Here is a 21,227-nt window from a genome sequence, read left to right as displayed (position 1 = left end):
TATATATATATATATATATATATATATATATATATATAAAACTTTATCGCTAATATCGGCTGATTCCAATACCAAGCTGACAATATCGTGCATCCCTAATCAACACAAAAGACTATAACACGATGAAAGTCGTTTTGTCCACTTCAACAGAATTAATAAAACAGAAGGAATGTAAAAGAAATTTCCTCTCAACGATTTGATACAATCTATTTAATACTGCTCTCCTTCTAAATTTCCTTCCGTTTTTTCATTTTAAAACTACGACGGAGCTTTAGGGCCACGCTAAGAATTTTTTTTTTTAAGCCATAAATTTACGAGAATAAAGTCGTCCGAGACTTTTTTTTTTTTTTTTTACAGCTATCGTTTATTTATTTTAATTTTTTCCACGAGTCAGATCCATGATGCGACCTGTCAATCAATCCAGTAGGCGTGTCAGCAAATGACCAATCCGAAGCTAAATGCTCTTTACCTGCAGAGCTGCGCTGCAGCCCATCAGAGCGTACCACCTGATACTGACAATAATCTGGTGCTCATGTGCTAACAGATTAAGTAGCTCATTTGTAAAACCAATACCAAAGTATAACTTAACAAGATGCTCAACATTCTTCATTTTACCAGTTACAATGCGGTAAACTCTGCGTTCGGATAATATTACGACTCGTTTAGCTTCGGATTGGTCATTTGCTGACACGCCCACTGGATTGATTGACAGGTCGCACGTGGATCCGACTCGTGGAAAAAAAATAAACGAAAGCTGCAAAATTACGAACAAAAAAAACTGTCTTGTACGACTTTATTCTTGTAATATTAAGACTTTATTTGACTTTATTCTCGTAATACTACGACTTTATTCTCGTAATTTTATGGCTTTAAAAAAATTGTTTTTTTCTTAGCATGACCCTAAAGCTCTGTCGTATAAAACAGACGCCACGTTATATAACACACACAAAAAAAAGAAAATCAAACGGTCAACACAGCCCATAAACCCGGAGACCCAGTCGGCTGCTCGTTCTCGCATGCTGACCTTCAGTAACAGCAAGTTAACACTGATTTGATCTCAACACTTCATTACAGTAACAGGTGAGTTAACAGTAAACAACCACTGATCTCTGTAGTGCAGATTTTACTAACACCCCTTCGCAAACTTTTACTTCTAAACACAACCGACGTCATTTCGAGGTGATGTAGAAGAAAAACAGCACATGCATGTTTTAACTGACCCACAGCAGCAACAAGTGGCTCAGAACACTGCACTCCAGTCTGTGCTCACCACGTTGTTGATTTACAAAAAAAAAAAAAAAAAAATAGCACGCTTCTTTTAATTTGTTTTTCCATTTCTCCCATTTCAGATAACCTGTGCTGATCTTGGCTCCCTGCCAGAAACTACAGCAACAACATGCAGGTTCAAGTGTTTCAGTCAAAGTGAATTCTCGGAGTGCTTGTGTTTTCCTAGAAAGGAAGAAAGAAAAAAAAAAAAACACTGGAAGACAAATAAACGCACTTGGGAAGTCATTGCAGTCACCTTTCTTTTCACGTAAATGGATCATCCACTTGGTCTCCCCAAAGGATAGGAACGCAGAAATCAAACTAGGAGTGCAGTGGAATAAAAACTAACTCGTGATGGGAGTGTTGTGTTTTCTAGTGAATGTTGCGAGTGTAAAGTCCAGAAAGACCGTTCCGCTCCGTTAGTTCACACCCGGCCAACCTTGGCATCTCCGATGGCGCCCCAGACGTCAAAGACAAACTCGTCGGGGAAGGCGAAATCTCCCAGAGTCTCGTCTAAAGCTTCCGCAAACTCGTCTGGGTTCTTTTTGTCTTTGCCCAGCTCCACCATGGTGGCCGCTGCAGAAACAGAGAAGACCTGTTTTATAAACCTGAACACCCCCCCACCCCCAGCAGCTGATAAGTGCGCAGACTTACCGAGTTCACTGTCTCGAATGCCCATGTAGCTCTCGAGCAGATCGTCCACCTTCTCAATGGCTTTTTCCTCAAATGCAGAAGGCTGGAGGAAGCAAAGCACAAATCCCAACATGCATCACCAAACAGGGCAACACTTGAAATAAACAATCAGCAAAACTAGTTTACTGAACGCTCACCAGCTCCTCCACTGTGGCAGGACCTTTAGAGCGCAGACGGAGGGTCCCTCTGCCCGTCCCCAGCTGAACCCCCGAGGCCGACCTGGAACCTCCTGACCTCTGACTGATCATGTCTACACAAAACAAACAAGTTTGGTGTAAACTTTCCACGCCCAATTAAAAGCCCGAAAGTAAAACTTCTAAAACTGTGAGAGACGACATGTCTGTCACTTTGTTTTTGTTGCCAGCAAATTCAGTGCGTTTGTGTCAACATGAAACTTTTATACGCAGTTATTTCGTTGCGAAGCTAAAAACACTTTTGTTACGATTCAGTTGGTTTTCTGTAGTTTTTCCTGGTTTGTTTGTTTATTGTTTTTTTTGTTTTTTTTCATTTCTGCTACTGTTTGCTACCAGTACTTTAGGCTTTTGGTTAGCCTGTTGATCATTTTAGCTAGTTATCTTTAGTTTTTTTTTTTTTTTGCTATGTTTAGCTAGTTTTTTGCTACTTTTAGTTTTTAGTCAACAGTTTCATACTTTTAGCCAGTGCTTTGAATCTTTTGTTGCTTTTAGGTAGTGGTTTGCTACTTTAGCTTTTAGTTAATATTTAGTACTTTTAACATTTAGCTAGCCTTTTGCTACTTTGTACTTTTAGCTAATTTTTCACTTTTAGTTTTTAGCCAGCATAATGACACTTTTTTGATTTTTAGCTTTGAGAGGGTTTTTTTCTACTTTTAGCTTTTATTTAGCATTTCCGCTCTTAGCTAGCTGTCTGCTACTTTCAGTTATCCTTTTGCTTTTTTTTTTTAGCTAATGTATTGCTTCTTTTTTAAAAAGCTTAAGTCTGGTTCTCTGGACAGGTTCAAAAAACAAAAAAAAAAAATGTAGAAACGTTTCGTCTTTCATTCAAAAGACTTCTTCCGTCTTCTTTTATTTCATTAGCCTTTTGCTACCTATAGTTTTTAGCTAGCATTAATTTTGTTTTAAAGCCAGTGTTCTGCTTCTTTTAGAGTTTAACAACTTAAAATGCGCTTCTAAATCAAATTTCAGCTCTCAACCATCACTGTGTATTTTAAAGTGCATTTTTCAGTTTATTTGTTTTGTTTTTAATATCAGATATCAGATAATCAATTTCCAAAAGGCAAGCAGTGAAAATGTTAAACAGGATGTAGCACAATTACCAAAGGCTTTCAGAGGCTCCACCAGCTTAATGGTAAACATTTTCCCTTTGGGAAGCTCCTTCAGCATTTTGGCAACTTCATAGTGTCGACAGCCGATGAGCCGATGACCATTGATCGACTCGATCATGTCGCCCACATTGATGACCTGGATTTGGTGGATGACGCTTCCCTCCCGAATTCTCTGAAAAGCAGGAAAAAAATCATATAATTTATCCCATATACTACAAAACACACGCAGTCCTGTGCGACGACTTTCCCTGCTCATATCAACGCTCGTTACTTTCCTCACCTTGATGAAAGCATAGCCAGCTCCATTATCAGTGATTGTCAACCCCAGAGCATCTTCTCCTTTGAACACTTCAATTTCTTTCTTCTGACCTTTAATGTGGGCAAAAATGAAGTCCTCCAGCCCGATCTGCCCTCCCAACAGTTTCTCCATGTCCACCTTGTGAGTGTTCAGTGTGCAAAACATAACCTGCAAAGGGAAATAGCTTTAAAGTGCAGAAAACGTTCACAGTGCCAGCTCCGACAGAAAAAGGCGGCTCACCTCAGACGGTGGTATCCCAAAAGCCTCGCTGATCTTGGCATAAAGTTCCCTCACATTACTGAAGCCCTCGATGCGGCCAGTGGGGCTCCCGTGAGCGAGCTGGGTGTGGAAGATGAGCCGAGGTCTCATGTTGTTTGGAGGCGGAGGAAGGCCCTCAGAGGCAGCAGCTTCCCCCAGCCCGACTACTCCTCCATCCAGGCCTTCCATACCTGGCAAATTGAGGCCGGCGCGAATGGGTTCCGCTTCCTCATTGTCAACCAAAGGGGACGCTTTCTTCCTTCTTCCCAGTCCCAGTGGCATAGTCGACGCCGCTCGAGGGAGTTATGCCACGATCCAGACCAACATAAACCTGTTCAGCTGAATCAGCTGCAGATCCGTCGAGTGTTTATGTCACAGTGACAGCTTGGTTGTCTAGACCAGCTCAAAAGCCGTCTCAGCCAGGCGCTGTATCGATTCAAGCGTCCACACATCAGAGCAGCTCACATAGCTGGATCTGTCCAGTCCAGCAACCTGAAGAGGAAAGTGCTCCTCTGGAAAGACAGAAACCAGAACTCTTGTCACTTTCATAACTTTAAAGCTAATTACTTTGCAACAAATGGAGATGCTTCATTAGAAAGCATCAACCCTGCTGCCAACTATAGGAATATATATTTCTCCTAATGTATTAAAATGACCAGTTTAACTACAAACTACATCTTGGACAATCAGTGCGTTGGTTGAAGGTAACATTAGCTGCTAGCTGTTTTTACTTGCATAACAGACGCCAACAAGCTTTAGAAAGAGGCTAAATACAAACAGCGTCCCTATCATCGTGTGTTTGCAGCCCTGAGATGTTCAGGTTAATTAGCACGATCATTCAACATTGATTTACAAAGGAGGAAACATGGCAGGCTGCTCATTCTTACCCCGGAGCAAGACTTCCAGCTCTTCCTGTGTGTTAGCTCAGCCTGCTAACGGCTCCGGTGTTAGCTGTAAGAAAACAATGTTCCACTACTGATACAGTTTAGTGTTTGTATTAACCTGCTTTTTCCTGGCACTTATTGTTATCCCGATTAGATTTGTAAGTATGTGTGTGTGTGTGTGTGTTTGTGTGTGTCGGTGTGTGTGTGTTTGTATGTGTCGGTATGTCGTAGCTGATTAGCTTAAAGCCAGCCAAGCAGGGTGGAACCATGATGCCTTCATGTACCCTCGGAAATTTCACAATTATGGCACTGAAATATGGCCGCCTGCAAAAGGAGTTGAAAATATGTTGAAACAGTGAACTTAAAAAATATATATGTTTAAACCTTTATTTTACCAGGAAGAAATCCATTGATATCATTAATCTCTTTTACAAGGATGTCCTGGGCAGAATTATAATCGCGATAATTTTCTTCCCTTTTCTTTAATTATGTTGTCTTTTTCTGTTGCTGTTTGTTTTAAATTAACGTGTTTACATAATAACCAAATGCATTATTTTCGTGTTTCAGAAAGAAAAGGTCTTGCTCTGTTTTTGTTTGTTTGCTTGCAAGTTGCTAACTTTTGCTTGCATATAAAATAAATAACTAAAAACCTTGAACCAACCAGTCAGGGGTGTTAGAAAACATTTTCAAAGTATTTTTTTTCCTCTTCTTCTTATAGATTAAAAAGTTTTTAGCAGGGCTTGCATTGCAGTTTGGCACAATGACATCGTGAAGGTACATTTAAATGCAAGCCATTGATTTAATAAATAATTATTAATTATTGTTCCTTTTTTCAGGGAAGGACTAATCTTTAGTTTAGTTCTGTTATAAGTACAAACCTGGTAGCTTGCTCTTATTTAGCCTTAAATATAAATAATGGTGGCTGTTTGTTCCCATGCCAATAACGTTAGATTTGTAACTTTAGACATGTTAGATTTTTGTTTCATTTTAATTAAATAAAGTTCTCAAGCATTTTTGTTAGACTGCACTGAAACACGCTGCATTGAGATTTCTTGATATTTTACTGCCCTCTAGCGGTCACTAAAAGAACTAGATACATTTTAGATTCAAATCAAATAATGTACTTCCGGGTTAATTCTGTGGCGCAAAAAGTACATTTAGATTTCTGCTAATTGTTCAGTAGTATACTGTCAGTATTTCTTGTTGTTCTGTAGGAATATTATAAAATATTCATCACAAAACCTCTTTTGACTTCTGTTCTAGAAGGCGGTTTTTAATTTTGGTTGTTTTCGTGATCTGAGCTCTCTACTGCCATCTGGCGGACAGGGTGAATTACAATCATTAGTGTCAACAAATAAATATTTTACTTCTGGTTAGACACCAAACTTAATCATGTACGACGTTTGTGTGTTATTACATAAAGTACAACCAACTGGAACTTATCTCATTTTTCAAGTATTTATTGTTGGGTTTTAATAATACTAGGAAATTTCGGGTAAGAGGTTCAATTTAGCATTACTTCCGGTTAGTTCTTTCAAAATAAGTGACTCAACCCGTACAATCCAAGGATGTGAAATTATAATGTAAATACCCGTTTTATATTACCATGAACTGATGCTGAGGACTTGTGATATTTAATATGATTTAAATTGTATTGATTAAGCTCTATTTTATGTTAGAATCATACTGCCCTTTTGTATTTCTTTACATTTGCCTGAAATGTTGCAGTTTTGCTGCCATCTTCTCGCAACATGCCTGTTTTTGTGGGTAAAAGTAAAAACATATTTCATATTTTAAATAAAATTATATTGTTTGTAATAAGTATTGATTTGGGCATATTTGCTAAACAAAAATTTCAACAGCATCTTTAACAAATTTAAACACAAACACATGCAGACATGACAAGAAGAGTTTTCAAAAAAAATATTTAATGTGCAAATGTAAATCATTCCAACTGAGCAAACCACAAAAACTACCCAACAATTCAACAGCCTTGTTGATAAAGTCAACAGTAAACAGTTTATTATAAACAAAAAGTACAACAAGAGCAATTAAGTTTCCTTTCAAAAAGGAAAAAAAAAACCTTAAGCAGCCTTTTCACATACAAAAAATGAGATGATGCATCTCCTCCTCTGAAGGGAAGCAACAAGTGATCACACAAAATTAAATTTCCCGATTGAATAACTTTTATAAATACCACCTTTAAACCAGGAGCACGGTCCAACAAATTGTATTTCAACAAAATGTAACACTAATTTTCAGTGTGTAAATCTTGGAATGAATGCTGTGGTGAGATTAAAAAAAAAAGGAAATAAAGTTGATTCACGTCTTTAATAAACAAAATAAAAGATTTTTGCTTCGTAGAGGTCTTGATATTTAGTTGACCACCAAATTTGTTTTAAACAAACAAAAAAACTAACCTCTGGCTTTTGGTTTAACTTGGCTGTAAAGAGAGCAATCCAAGTACATAACGTTTACATAAAACATTTTAAGAGTATATGTATATAAATAAAATCATTAATTACACAAGACTTGTGATACTTTGGAAGCACGCACATTTTAATGTCATGGGGACAACTGTATGGCACAAAAAAGTTTCCAACAAGAACTAAAACTACTAAAACTTTTTATTTGTATAAAAATAAACAGCTTTAACGTGCCTTTTTTAAATATCTCATTGATCTGAGTTTCCCGTTATAAAATTTTAAACCTATTCTCCATGTAAAACCATATCCAACGCTCAATCCGCTCATGTTTGGGTTCTGCTGCGTGCATGTGCAGCTCCAACACATTATTCATAATTGGGTACCCATACACCTGTTAGCATTTTAGCTATAGAAGGACTTCAGGTGTATTTTCCCAGCTCTAACAATTAAATTTATGTAGTTAACTAAAGAACAAAAGGCTGGTTAACGCTGATATTTGTAAGCAGGTTAGTTTGGGTGCAGATACCTACAATGTTTACAATCAGGATCCACACAAAAGTTGCTTGTATCCGTTTACGCTCAAGCATACGTCAGTGCACCTGAGGTTTAGGTAGCCAGCTGCACGTCACCTCAAAGCACAAACGCCTGCTGTGAAACCACATCATCCCAAAAATCAAACCTCCACGTTGTGCAGTTTGATTAACTTTTTTAAAAACAACCTTAAAAACACAACTTTAAGTTTGTGTAATTTCACTCTCTCCCTCACAGAGCTGCTTTAGTTTAGAGACTCAGCTCAGCTGGAGTAACGCCTGCTCCGTCATCGAGGCCGAGCCCTCGCGGCGACACTGGAAACGTCCACTTCTCAGGCGCTGCGTTCGACTTTCCGTTACATGGGAAGTATCTCCTCGAGCGCATTCCGTGTGTTCTGGCCCAGGTTGTCGGGGAAATTAACGCTGAAGTCCAAAATCATGTCGCCTCGTTTCTCGGGGCATTTTGACAACGGAAGCCCTTCTCCGGTGATGCGCTTCTTCATCCCGGGTTTGACCACCTCTCTGGAGGTAACGGTGATGGTCCTGCCGTCTAATGTGGGGGCTTTGACTGTGCATCCACATAACGCCTGGAGAAAAACAACAGTAAATGGATAAAATCATTTTGTTTCCTATAAAGGAGGACAGTCTGAGCGCTCACTCACCTCTCTGAGTGTTATTTTTGCAGGATAAACTATATCCGATCCCTCTCTTCTGAACATGTGGTGGGGTCGGTCTTTGACCACGAACACCACATCGGCGGGAATGTTAGTGGGGGTTTCGTCGCCCTCCTTGGGAAAAGTGATCTTCGTTCCCTCCTTCCAGCCACGTTTGATGTTCACAGTTAAAATCTTGTCTTCTTTGCGCACGGTGCAGCCATCAGGATTCAGTCTCTTGCGGGAAATCTTCATCTTTTTTGTGCAGCCGGCGAAAACCTCCTCGAGGCTCACGTTCAGCTCGTGCACCACCGGAGGGTCCTGCCTTTTCTCGTGTGCCCTGTGAGGGCCACCAGGATGGGGTTTAAAGGCTCTGTGAAACCCACCCATCCCACCCATGCCGAATGCACCGAAGGGATCGTTGGGATCAAAATCATCCCCAGCTGTAGGGAAGAAGTGATCAAAAGGGCTGCGGCCTCCGAAGAACTCTGCAAAAATGGCATGAGGGTCTCCGCTGAAGGTGTAGTTGAACGTGGGCCCACCGGGGTGTCCTCCACCCTCTGCAGAACCTTTTAATCCTGTAGAAAACAACATAAACATCTAAGATTTGAAGGGAAACATGAACAGTAACAAAAATGTGAAGATGGGCTGCACATCAATAATTTTACTGTTTATTTATCAAAAGAATTCTTCAGAATTAGTTTTTTTAAGCAAAATATGAGCTATAGTTTGGTTCAAAGGTCATGATCCGACCGCTCATTTCTTTATACTCTCCTTCCAATACTCCAGACTCCATGTCTACGAATTCCTCCTGGTTTTCTGAAGATCTGTTAAAGGCATTTTCTACAAACACCGACTGCTTTTCTACAAGACAGTGGTCCATTCTTGTTGTTCTCTTCTTAATGCTTTTTATAACTCACTTTACTCTGTGATACGAATCATTAAAGCTAAAAGCTACGAGCCACAAAACATGCAGCACTTCCTTCAAATAAATAAGGAAAATAAGAAATGTTAAGCGACAGAGGAAAAATGTAGCAAGTTTAAAAACCTACAGCATCTGAAAGGAATGTCCTTAAGAAAACATGGGTAGAAATAAAGTACTGATGTACCCAAGTACTCAGTATGTACTGGGCTGTATGAAGAGATTTGTTGATTTCTGTGTGAAACTAAAAAATAAGAGCAAATATGTTCTTTTCTACATCAAGCACAGTGCACGTTCTCCCAAAATTGTCCATCCCAACTCTTTGTATTTTGTTTGGAAGCAAAAACAAAATACATTTAAAGATTTTTTTGAACAATAAAACCACAACAGGACAAGACTAGATCGTTACAACTGTTGTGCAAGAATGTTTATGGTTCAAATCCATCACATGAGGGAGTCTCTTGAAAAACACCGAACATTAGAAAATCTGTTTTATTTTATTCTGAAAGAGCAGGGGAGCTCGTGCTCCTAGTTTCCAGCAGGTTCTGCAGCTCTGAGCACCAGAACCATCACACGTTTTAAACAGATTCTGGCAGAATGGGGATCAGACATTTGTTGTACAAACAAACACTTGAACAGGAACACGGAAGTTGTGTGCAGTTCAGGTACCTTCTTCTCCGAATCGGTCGTAAATGTCTCTTTTCTTGGCATCACTGAGGACGTCGTAAGCCTCGGCGACCTCCTTGAATTTGTCTTCGGCTTTGGGCGACTTGTTTTTGTCCGGGTGAAAGCGAAGAGCCTGCTTCCTGTACGCCTTTTTTATCTCCTCTTCGGACGCACCTTTGGGTATCCCGAGCACATTATAATAATCTTTACCCATCACAAACAGCGGTCAGCTCCTCTCCCGCTCTTCATACAACCATTTTCCCAGCAGTGTGTCGCCGCTCCGCCGTCAACCTCCAATTTCTGTCCGAATTGTTCAGACAGACCGTAAATAAACTTTTAAACGAATAAAGAGAGGAGTTCTTTTATTCTAAATTGATTTATTTTAAATAAATCAAGAAAAGAACAGTCTGTCCTTAGTTTTGCGCCTGAGAAAGTAGCAGCCGCATGAAAAAGACGCCGGGCATAGAAACTTCTAGAAGAAGCTCGAGCAGCTGACAAATGTAGGTCGTCACCACGGAAACGAAACGATTCCCTCCCAACAACTTCCGGTTTCGTTTGACATGCGGAAGTGATCGTCTATGGCGGGAATATTTACTCTCCTGGACAAAACTAGTATCGTGTGTTATCCTGAAATTTATTTTTTGGACCAATAAATCCTTCTTTATACATATGACAGCTGTACGTATGCTGACAAAAAAGTTGTTTTAAATCTATTCCCATCAATTTCCACTGCGCTGTATGCTGAACAAGACAGGAAATGACGTAAGAGCTCAACAAACGTTTGCAGCGAATATTAAATAACGATAAAACTGTTTACTGTATTCTGGTTTGTTTATTTATTTATTTTAGATTTTTTTCTTCAAGTGGAAATTCAGTATTGTATACAAATCTTAAGCCAGCTTTAATTTCTTTGGTTTACTTCCAATGAACCAGAGGTGGCATCGTTACCAACTGCGCCACCGTGCTGCCATTTTTTTTTAGGTAGGCCTTCTTTTAAAAGTAATTTTGATTTAAATTTTTTAAGGGTTATTCTGTTCCAAACTATTCTATTTTGTCAGCCTTTTTTGAACATTGACTTTTTTCCAAGTGTAATCAATGTACCAGACTATTTTCAGGGAAATACTTTTATTTTTATTTAGCTTATTTTGACCGTTGAACCATTTTGCCCTATAATTACAGCTAATTTAAGAGATAAATCAGGGTAATGCTTATGCCAAATAAAACGTTTGCACCAACAAGATAACATACTGATAATTTATTTCAAGGGTTATCTGCTGTAAATTTTTATTCCTTTCCAAATTCCTTCTACCTGCCACTTTTCTGTTCCACCCTATTAAATAAAAATAGGCCAAATCTTTGGATACTTAAGCTTTCTCATCTTTTGAAAATGGTTTTGATCAACAATTGTCAATCTCTATTGCTGTTTTTCATTTAGATTACTTGTTAAAAAAAATCTGAATATGATTATATGTAAGAACTGGACTCTAAGCTATTGGGGGAAAAAGCAATTATTTGTAATGGAATTAATATCTGCCTTAAATTAATCATGTTAAGCTATATTTGTAATTGAATTAGAAAAATATGAATGAATTTTAATAAATCGAGGCAAATTGTGGCACCCCATCTTCAAATGGAACCAGATGCAACTGATCAGAGGTCAGTGTGTCAGAATGAACCGCCTTCCATCACATTTTCAATGATATTTAACCTCTTTTATGTTTGCTGGTCATGAGTATGTCAGAAAGATCAAGTAACAGGAATGTTTTTCATCCAAAACTCAAATCTGATCTTGGAGGCTTCCTACAGCTGTTTACTGCCAGCTTGTACAGCTCGAACCTGTTATAAATAGCCCATTGAATATAGATATGCAGTTGGCCATGTGAGATGATGCGCTGACCCTGTGTGATGAAAGGTATCTCTGGTCTTCTCCCAGTCAGCATTTTCTTCCCTCCTCTCCTCCCCCCACAAACCTTTATTGAAGTGTTTCAGAGCACGAATGTCTTGAACTGAGCAGACCCTGAGATAAATATGAATATTTTTGTTCTGTAATTTAAGAAGAGAAAATAATACCAGCCTTACAGGTGGTACAGGGAGGAGGAGATGTGTTTGCATGTGGAGATCTTTTCCCCAGTGGATCAGGGTTTTACTGGGGCCTGTGACTGTGTCGCCAAGTGAGGAGTAAAGCAGACAGGAGACGAGTCTTCAAGCCTAACAGGAGCATATTGGCATTTGTCACTGAGCAGAGCTGCATGAGCCTTCATGAGGTTACCAAGCTGCTGCTGCTGAGCGAATCGGGGAACTTATATATAGCTTTGCAAGTGGCGCGCTATGGATTATGTCTTGGGGCTCTCCAGTTTCGTCTTCAGTGCGTTTTGTTGCACGAAGGGGGGGAATGGGGTTGAGGATCTCCAGCAGGCTTTCAGGTGATGAGCAGGCCTGCTGCATGGTCCCTGATCAGCTCTACTTGGATTTAAACTCACTTTCCTTCCAACTTCACTTCTTTCTCACTGGCATACCCTCCATTTCTGGAAGAGGGGTTTCTTGTTGATCACTTTTTTTTCCCTCAAATTTCGCTTGAGGCCAAAGATAAACTGCAAGTGAGGCTGCCACTCCAACCTACTGGACGATCACCAAGCTGTTGAGATTTGGGGTCCAGCCGTGCCATGGATATACTTGCCTTAGAGGCGAAGAAATCAAATGGAGCAGAACTTGAGAAGAAGCCTGCGCCCAGGCCAAAAGCAAAACCACAGAAAAAGGCTAAAAGGATCGTCTATTTTGAGGTGGAGATTGTGGACTTGAAGACTAAGGAGAAACTGCTGCTGCTGGACAAGGTGTGTGTCAGTGTGATGAACCTTCTTCTGCTCGACTTATCCATAATTCAAAAGCCTGTGCTTGGATTTTTATTGAAGATACAATGCAAGTTTCACAGATTGAGCGTGTTTGAGTAATAGCTACAACATCAGAGGACACGTTTGCTTTAGCTCAACTGAAAATGAAAATATCAGTCATTTTCAAAAGAAACATCCAATAATTCACTTCTGATTGAGTCGCCATGTGTCTTTTGAGCGAGGTTTGCAGTTAGGAGGTGAGAAATCCCTTTTCATCTGACAGGATTTATCTGATGGAGCTTCAGCACATGCCTGCGCTGCACATCATGGGCACAGATGAACAGGATTAGCAGCTTGTATAAAAGTGCAAAGTTGTAAATGTAACAAATAAAAACACGTCACAGCTGAAACGAGCAAAAATTAAATGCGACCTTGGAAAAACCAGAATAAAAACTGTGTCAATAGGTAGGAATTTTGTTGAATTTTCATTTTATTAGTTGTAAATGTCCATATGTCAGAGCCTAAAGCAGGGCTGCTGACCATCATCTGTTCACGTTGTTCATTGTGGTTGCAGGTGGAGCCAACATCTACAGTTTTGGATATTAAAGCTTTGTTTCACAAATCATGTAAGTGCAGACAAATTTTGTTGAGACACGAGGCATCTTTGGCAACATCAGAATTATTATTTTTTAATAATAAGATAAAACAAATCCGCTTAAAACAATCAATCTACACGATAGTCTCTTTAGAACAGCAAGAGTTAAGTTTTACTGTTTATTTATTTATTAACAGATCCAAAGTGGTATCCTGCTAGACAGTCTCTGCGTTTGGATCCAAGTACATCTGCGCACACACACACACACACACATAGATATATATGCACACACTTTTTAACTTTATCCAGATCCTTGGTTTTCTAAAGGATATGATGTTGTGTTTGTCAGAGGCCAAGTGTCTCAGGGATGAAGAAGTTCTCCAAACACTTCCTGTTGGAACCACTGCCAGCTTCTACTTCAGTGACCTCGGACCCCAGCTCACGTGGGGGACAGTGAGTCCATGCCGACGCCTCTCATTAACGAGCATGCGGTTAATTTACACGTTCTAACATCAAATCATAGAGAAATGGTTCTGACATGATTGAGCTACAGTTTTACAGATTATGTTATCTTAAATCAGCTGTCCATCAATTTAAGAGACCCACTTTGCAAAACTAACGGCACCATACACACCATTTTCTACAACATGCCAACACACTTCTGCTGCTCTTGTGCTTTAAATACAAAGAGAAACTCTCGCTTGCTCAAAAGCTTCTGAATATAAATATCATCCCTCAGTGACAGATAGAGGTGATTTGCTGTTGGCCACTTTTCTCCACCTTCTGTGCAGCCTGTCCTCTCTGCCAGGACATATAATCTCATGGCCTCATTTCTCCCAAAGGTGTTTATCCTCCTGACCTCTCACTGGGCCTCTTTATTCCCCCTCAGCCACACGGTCTCTCCCCACCCCCATGTCCTTTCTAACCCTGACACAACCCCAACACCCTCATTGGCTTTGAGCTAATGGCAGAACCAGTAGGCGACAAGTCGGGCTCCCTGAGCTAAGGTCCATTTGGAGGTGCTGATTCAGGAGCCAGCTGAACTAGTTCCCTTAATCAGATCATTTGTAACTACAGAGGAAAAAAAAAAATCTATTTTCAGTCATACAGCTGAATTACTGAATCGCTTTGCTGAAATGTGTTGAAGCTGAAACTTAATCGCAAAAGTTATAATAAGCAGAACAAAGGAAAAATTCTCAAAGCAGCATCTAAAGGCTAAAATTGGCTCAATTGTAGCTGTGCACCATTTGCAGCCTAGGTAACAAAGTGGGTAGTCAGGTGGGTGTGGCTTGCACTTCGAACACCCTGATCAGATCCAGCAGATCTGAACCACGTGACTGATGTAAACAAAACAAGGTTGTTTTACTTCCAAGTTCCAAATGTAATACATAAATACATAATGCATAAATCAAATATGAAGAAGACGAAGGAGATGGTTGTGGACTTCAGATGGAGCAAACAACACCCCCCTCCCCCATAGGAGGATCTGTGGTGGAAGTGGTCTCCAGCTACTTGGGTGTGCACCTGAACGACAACCTCAGCTGGGCAACAACACCACCAGCCTGATCAAGAAAGCTCATCAGAGACTCTACTTCCTCAGACGGCTGAGACGAGCTGTTCTGGGAAGCTCAGTCCTCACCTCCTTCTACATGTGTGCAGTGGAGAGAATCCTGTGCTCCAGCATCAACATGTGGCATGGAGGCTGCACAGCTGCAGAAAGAAAAGCTTTGCAGAGAGTGGTGAAGGCTGCACAGAATATGTTGGCATCAGCCTCCCCACCATCACAGACATCTACACTTCTAGATGCAGGAAGAGGACCACCTGCATCATGAAGGACCCCACCCGCCCAGCACAAACACTTTTTGCCCTGCCCGCCTTGGGCAAAAGGTTGAGGAGCATTAAGTGCAGAACCACTAGACTGAGGAACAGCTTCTACCCTGAAGCTGTTAGACTCATGAATCCATAATCAGGATTGTCACTGTGAAAAAATAAAAATCACTGTAATGCCACTCGATTGTTGATATGTGCTGCTGACTATCCATGCTGCTGATCTCATGCTGCTGATTTATTTCATGTTGCTGTGTTCATTCGTACTCATCTGCATCACACAGACTCATGTTTGTGCTGCTGTTGTTTGGTGTATTGTTTTTGCACTATTACGTGTTTAGCATATTCTTAGCTAATAGCTTAGATCTTATTACTGTTTTTTCTTTCACAGTTTATAATTTTGTTGGATGTAACTGAGGCCCTGTGTACACAATTTCGTTCCACCACATGTACCACATGTGATGTGAACAACAATAAATAAACCTCGACCTTGACCTCAAGTCAGCGAATTAACTTACTATGATCAGAGGCTCAGTGTTCAACAAGTCATTTTTGTCTCTGTTGCACATTTAGATCATCAGCTGTTGTTGTTTTTCTTTTGGCTGCTCCTCTGTGAAGGCTGTCACAGCGAGCAAACTGGAGGTTTAACATTTGTTCAATGCTGGCTGCTGTTCCTGACACAGCCTGGAGCCTCAGGATTACAAAACCGTGGCACAAACCACTGAACTACTGGATCCCTCTTTGTTCTTGTATGTTAAACGACAAAACAAACTTAGATGGCGTTCAAAGGTTGGCTGATTAACCGTGACACCTCCTCCTGCCGTCAAACACTTGGCTCTATTTAAGAGGAGGCTCCTCACTTCATCCAGTTTGCTCAAAAGGAATGAACCCAGGCAAGTCCACGGACTTCCTAAAGTGGCTTCAGTCAGACAGGTTACTGGTTCTAATGCTGCTCCTGACTTCTCTGTTGCTGATGCTTCAGTTGTGTTTGAACATTTTGAACCTCTTTCTCTCATTACTCTTACTGATGTTGCTCAACACATGAAGCTTGCTAACTGCCCGCTGGACTTTCTTCCTTCTAAGTTCTTGAAAGAGGTTTATAATACTGTGGGTTTTTGTGTCTTTACTTTTTTAAACTCTTGCCTTATGTCTGAACTGTCCCTGCGGCTTTAAAAAAATGCTGTGGTTAGGAAAAAAAAAATTATATCAATTTTTAGCAAATTTGAGATATTTCTCATTTGCCTTTTTTAACTAAAGTCTTGGAAAAAAAGTTGTTTTTATGCAGTTACAACTTGTCTTTATCTAAGACAGATGAACATGGCATTTATGAAAAAATTCAGTCTGGATTTAGACCTCGTCATAGCACTGAATCAGCCCTGTTAGAAGTCCATAATGATATTGCCATATCCGTGGATGCAAAGTGTCCTGTTGCTTTAATGTTGCTGGACCTTACAGCTGCTTTTGACACGGTGGACATGTTGTCTTCTGTCTCATCTTCACTATGATGATATATCTCGTTCATCTCTCAAGGGGTTCACCACTGACTTGACCAACATAACTTTCTTTGTCATGTTGGGTAGTATGTCTTCCTCTACTGCTCCACTTTCTTTTGGTGTGCCACAGAGCTCTATTCTCAGTCCTCTCCTTTTTTCTATGTATATGCTGTGACGGCCAGACACCACTTTTCTTTTCACTGCTATGCAGATGATTTACAAATTTCTTTGCCTGTGAAGCATAAAAGTACTAACCTTCACACTTCTTTTATTGACAGTACTGTACTACTGTGGCTTCACCAAAATGTTCTGTTTTTAAATGAAGGAATGACAGCATGTATCTTCTTTGGTGATGATGCTCCATATAACTTTGGTTCTCCAAGTTTAGACCGACAGTTAAAAACTTGGGGATGACCTTTGACAAGGACTTAAAAGTTTGACAAACATAAAGCCTCTGTTGTCACGGTCAGCTTTTATCAGTTACATCCTTTAATCAAGGGCAAGCCTTTTTTTTAATCGTCCAGACCTGGAAAATATAATTCATATTTTTATCAGCTCAAGCCTTGACTACTGGAATTCTCTGTATGTAGAACTCTCCCATTCCTCCATCAGACATCTTCAACTGGTCTAAAATGCTGTGGCTTGTCTTTTAACCAACACTCCTAGATGTGAGCACATCACCCTTGTTTTCTTTTCTTTTCATTGGTTTCCAGTCCATTTTAGAATCAATATTTAAATTTTATTATTCACTTTTAAAGTTCTTGATGGTCTTGCCCCACTGTCTTTAGCTGATCTAATAGCTTTTCGTGAGTGTAAGAGAACAATAAGACCAACTAATACATTTTAATTCTTTGTCCCAAAGTACAAATACAAACGTTGGGGCAAGCGGGCCTTTTTGGTCTCTGTACCCAGATTGTGGAACAAACTACCTCAGGATTTGCACTCTATTACTGATCTGTCTCTTTTTAAATCTTATTTTAAAACCTTTTTATTCAGGCAGGCTTTTAATACCTAGTGGTTCTCTAGCATTTTTGTATTGTTTTCAATTGTATGTTTTTGGCTTTTGTGTGTTGAAGCACTCTGTGCATCTTTTGGCTATTGGAAAATGCTCTATAAATAAATATTGATAGATTGATTAGTTAACTGATGGAGTTCTCTATGGGATGTGGTGTGTTTTGCACAAGAGGAGCTAAAATACCAGCAAGATGTTTTGCAGTATTATATGTCACAGAGTTTGTGCTGCTGACGATGGGTCAGAGTGGTGTTCCTATTTTGTAGATTTTGTGAAGTCCATATTAGCATGGAATGGCTTCTCCTGGATATAATCTGTTTTAAAAAAAAAAAAAACTAAAACTTTTTTTTGATTGATCATGACCTGGATGACTGAAAATCTTCACCAGCAAAGCAAAAGCTAAAATCTAAAAATAGCGTCATGGGAGGTGAATGCTAAAATGAGCAAAACCGTAGCTAAAAGGTATGAGGTAATATAAGTTTAGTATTAGTTACAAATACTAGGTCAGAACGTGTTATTCCTGATGGAGTCCAACATTTTGATATATAAATATTTTAAAAGCACAAAGTCGGAGGAAGTCGTTTTAATTGCAAAATCACGTTTGGAAGAAACTATAAACAGGAAATCAACGATGTGACTGCCGAGTCAGCGTTCACACAAAATGTCTCACAAACCAATTTAATTTGTGGACACAGCTGAACTGTTTTCCTCTGAATGTGAGTGCCCAGTAGATATAGAGCGACTGTTTTGGCAAGGTGACAAAGTAAAAGGAGCTGCTGGTGAGGCCTGGTGTCACGTCGCTGCCTCTTCTTCCTGCAGAGGCTTTACAGACTCAGACTGTCATCCTGTTTTAATATTTTCGTTGCTGAACTGAATTTTGTTCAACAAACTGTACAGTAATTTCAAATTACTGCATTTTCTGCTGTCTACCCACACAATTTAACCCCACCCCCACCCCCACCCCAATCAGCCTACAAATGAAGAAAACTCTCTCATTGCAGGTGTTTCTAGCTGAATGTGTTGGTCCGCTGATTCTTTACCTAATGTTCTACTTCCGACTTCCTTTCATCTATTCTCCAAAATATGACTTCACCAGCAGCAAGCACTGGGTCGTACAGTGAGTGTCAGCTTGCATATTTCTCTCTGAGTTCTTTATAGACACACACACACACACACACAGAAACATGACAAACAGCCATGCCTCATTCTGCTATGTTGACACTCAGTCTTGGACAAATGTAATGAAATGCATACGGATAATGAATTATTCACAACTAAATATGCAAGTGTGTATTTTTGTGTGACTTCTGCAGCCTGGCCTGCATGTGTCACTCCTTCCACTACATCAAGAGGATCTTGGAGACCTTGTTTGTCCACCGTATCTCCCACGGGACCATGCCTCTCAGAAACATATTTAAGGTGCTGCTCGCTTTTCTGTTTTTGCAACCTCCGACCACAAATCAGCTCGTGTTTAGAGCCGCATCCATACAGTTTGACTTATTATATCTTCGATTTCTGTTTCAGAACTGTGGGTATTACTGGTGCGCTGCAGCCTGGATGGCATACTACATCAACCACCCTCTGTACACAACACCCTGTAAGTGCTGACTGCTGCAATACTTGCTTTTGCCCATTGCTCAGCGTTGATATCTTAAGTGATTTCTCTTTAAAACATCAACAGTGTATGGGCAGCAGCAGGTGAACACAGGTCTTTATATCTTCTTGGTAAGTTTTAGACTTTTTGTGGACAGTAAACACACTCTTGTTTAGTTAATGTTCAGCTTCGATGCTTTGTTTTTGTTCCTGAAGGTCTGTCAAGTAGGGAATTTTTCAATCCACGTTGCACTGAAAAACCTTAAACCACCAGGTGAGTGTTTTGTTTCAATGGACAATTAAAATGAACTTTTGTCTACTTTGTTGTTAACTGTACAGAGCAGCATTCTGTTTGAATTGAGGTTGCTCATACTCGCAGGTTCAAAAGTCAAGAAGATTCCTTATCCAACAAGAAATCCGTTCACGTGGATTTTTTGGTTGGTCTCTTGTCCAAATTATACGTATGAGGTAAGGACTTTCCTTGTGTTCATCATTTAAATTTTGGTCTAATATGATGAAAAAAGTACCTAAAAATGACCATGTTTAAAATTAACATGACTGTATCAAACAGCTAAAATCAGCAAAACTTCAGTTAAAAGCTTGAATAAACAAAATCAAAGCTGAAAATTAAAATTAGCAAAGTTTCAGCTAAAAGCTAAAAATAACAAAGTTTTAATTAAAGATGTAAAAAGCAAACAGCTTAAAAATAATAATTAAAAAAACAGTTTAAATTAGCTAAATTGTAGCTAATTGTTTAAAATAGCTAAACAGTAGCTAAAAAGAAAAAACGGAACAGTTTAAATTAGCTAAATCATATCTAATTACTAAAAATAGCAAAACAGTAGCTAAACTTAAAATCTAAAAAAAATCAACTACTATAGGCAAAAATGAGAAAAAATGTAGCTAAAACATGAGCTAAAGTCTAAAATATGCTAAATCAAAACTAAAAGCTAACATTTGATAAACGGGATCTAAAACAAGCAAATTTGTAGCTAAAATTATTTTTAAAATGTAGCTGTATTGTAAAATTAGCAAACAGTAGCTAATAGCTAAAATATCAATAACTAAAAATTTTAAACAAGCTAAAAATTAAATGTAGTAAAACTTGTTTACAAACAAAACTGCTTTTTTAATGATGTAGTCAAAAGTAATGTTAAACTCTTGTAAAGGACATTTGTTCATTAAACATGTTTTTAGTTTAGCTCTGAGTGACGTTTCATACTCCCACCACTGATATGTATTATAATTTTATATTGTGAGTTGTATTATATATCCAGATATATGATAGTATTGTATAAAGAGGTGAGCAATAGTATTATATATCCAGATGTGTTCTTATGAATAGGATGGCCCCACTCTGACATACTGAAGCCAGTTGTGCATCAATGGATCAGAGGTCCATTACATGGAGCTGATTCATGCTTTAATAACAAGATGCGCTGTTGCTGCCACCCAGTGGCACCGATCACTGCCAGTCCCAGCAGTCTTACTGGGTTTTGTGTGTCAACCTCTCTGTTCACAGCTGGGCTCCTGGATCGGCTTCACAGTCATGACCCAGTGTGTGCCTGTGGCTTTCTTCACCCTCGTGGCCTTTATCCAGATGACCGTGTGGGCCAAAGGCAAACACCGCAGCTACTTAAAGGAGTTCAGAGATTACCCGACACTCCGCTCGTCCATACTGCCCTTCATCCTGTAGGGCCTGGAAGACAAAAAAAACAAAAAAAAACCCAGCTGTTCCTACATTTTGGTCATATGGATCCAGGGATTACTTTGATTTGTCACAAGAAGTGGAAGATTTTCCCCACCGCTGAGTGTTGGACTGGTGAACTGTCAGAGGCAAATGGTGAAATGCAGCAGTCTTACTTTAATATTGTATGTGATCTAGAGTTGAAAGTATAAGAAACGAGACCTTAATTTTGCTACTTAACTGAGAAGGTGCCAAAGTTAAATTATAAAATCATCGAAGCTGCCCACAAAGAT

The 21,227-nt window shown here is 39.5% G+C and overlaps 3 protein-coding genes across 4 annotated transcripts; 1 reads left to right on the top strand and 2 right to left on the bottom strand.

Annotated features, from left to right (window-relative positions):
• Positions 1-1,280: 1,280 nt before the first annotated feature.
• Positions 1,281-4,973, bottom strand: gipc1 (GIPC PDZ domain containing family, member 1). Its single transcript, XM_037689076.1, has 7 exons — positions 4,706-4,973; positions 3,801-4,330; positions 3,543-3,728; positions 3,254-3,434; positions 2,097-2,209; positions 1,921-2,002; positions 1,281-1,842 (listed from the first exon to the last, which is right to left on the bottom strand). Exons 2-7 carry the CDS (start codon positions 4,098-4,100, stop codon positions 1,691-1,693), a joined length of 1,014 nt encoding a protein of 337 aa, XP_037545004.1. The 5' UTR covers positions 4,101-4,330; positions 4,706-4,973; the 3' UTR covers positions 1,281-1,690.
• A 1,640-nt stretch (positions 4,974-6,613) lies between these two features.
• On the bottom strand, positions 6,614-10,378 carry dnajb1a (DnaJ heat shock protein family (Hsp40) member B1a). Its single transcript, XM_037689077.1, has 3 exons — positions 9,903-10,378; positions 8,321-8,889; positions 6,614-8,245 (listed from the first exon to the last, which is right to left on the bottom strand). Exons 1-3 carry the CDS (start codon positions 10,111-10,113, stop codon positions 8,015-8,017), a joined length of 1,011 nt encoding a protein of 336 aa, XP_037545005.1. The 5' UTR covers positions 10,114-10,378; the 3' UTR covers positions 6,614-8,014.
• Positions 10,379-12,225: 1,847 nt separating this feature from the next.
• On the top strand, positions 12,226-20,963 carry tecra (trans-2,3-enoyl-CoA reductase a). Of its 2 annotated transcripts, none has more exons than XM_037689075.1 (11): positions 12,226-12,730; positions 13,302-13,353; positions 13,520-13,564; positions 13,672-13,775; positions 18,656-18,771; positions 18,968-19,073; positions 19,179-19,251; positions 19,336-19,379; positions 19,464-19,521; positions 19,636-19,715; positions 20,770-20,963. In XM_037689075.1, the coding sequence occupies exons 1-11, from the start codon at positions 12,563-12,565 to the stop codon at positions 20,941-20,943; spliced, it is 1,020 nt and encodes a 339-aa protein (XP_037545003.1). In that variant the 5' UTR covers positions 12,226-12,562; the 3' UTR covers positions 20,944-20,963. The 2 variants fall into 2 exon arrangements, with proteins under 2 accessions (XP_037545003.1, XP_037545002.1); XM_037689074.1 differs by having other exon boundaries at positions 19,627-19,715.
• Positions 20,964-21,227: the final 264 nt, after the last annotated feature.

Source organism: Nematolebias whitei, chromosome 15 (genome assembly GCF_014905685.2).
Source record: "Nematolebias whitei isolate Nwh7 chromosome 15, NemWhi1, whole genome shotgun sequence".
In the NCBI taxonomy this organism is placed as follows: domain Eukaryota; kingdom Metazoa; phylum Chordata; class Actinopteri; order Cyprinodontiformes; family Rivulidae; genus Nematolebias; species Nematolebias whitei.
This window is presented reverse-complemented; position numbering and strand designations above follow the sequence as displayed.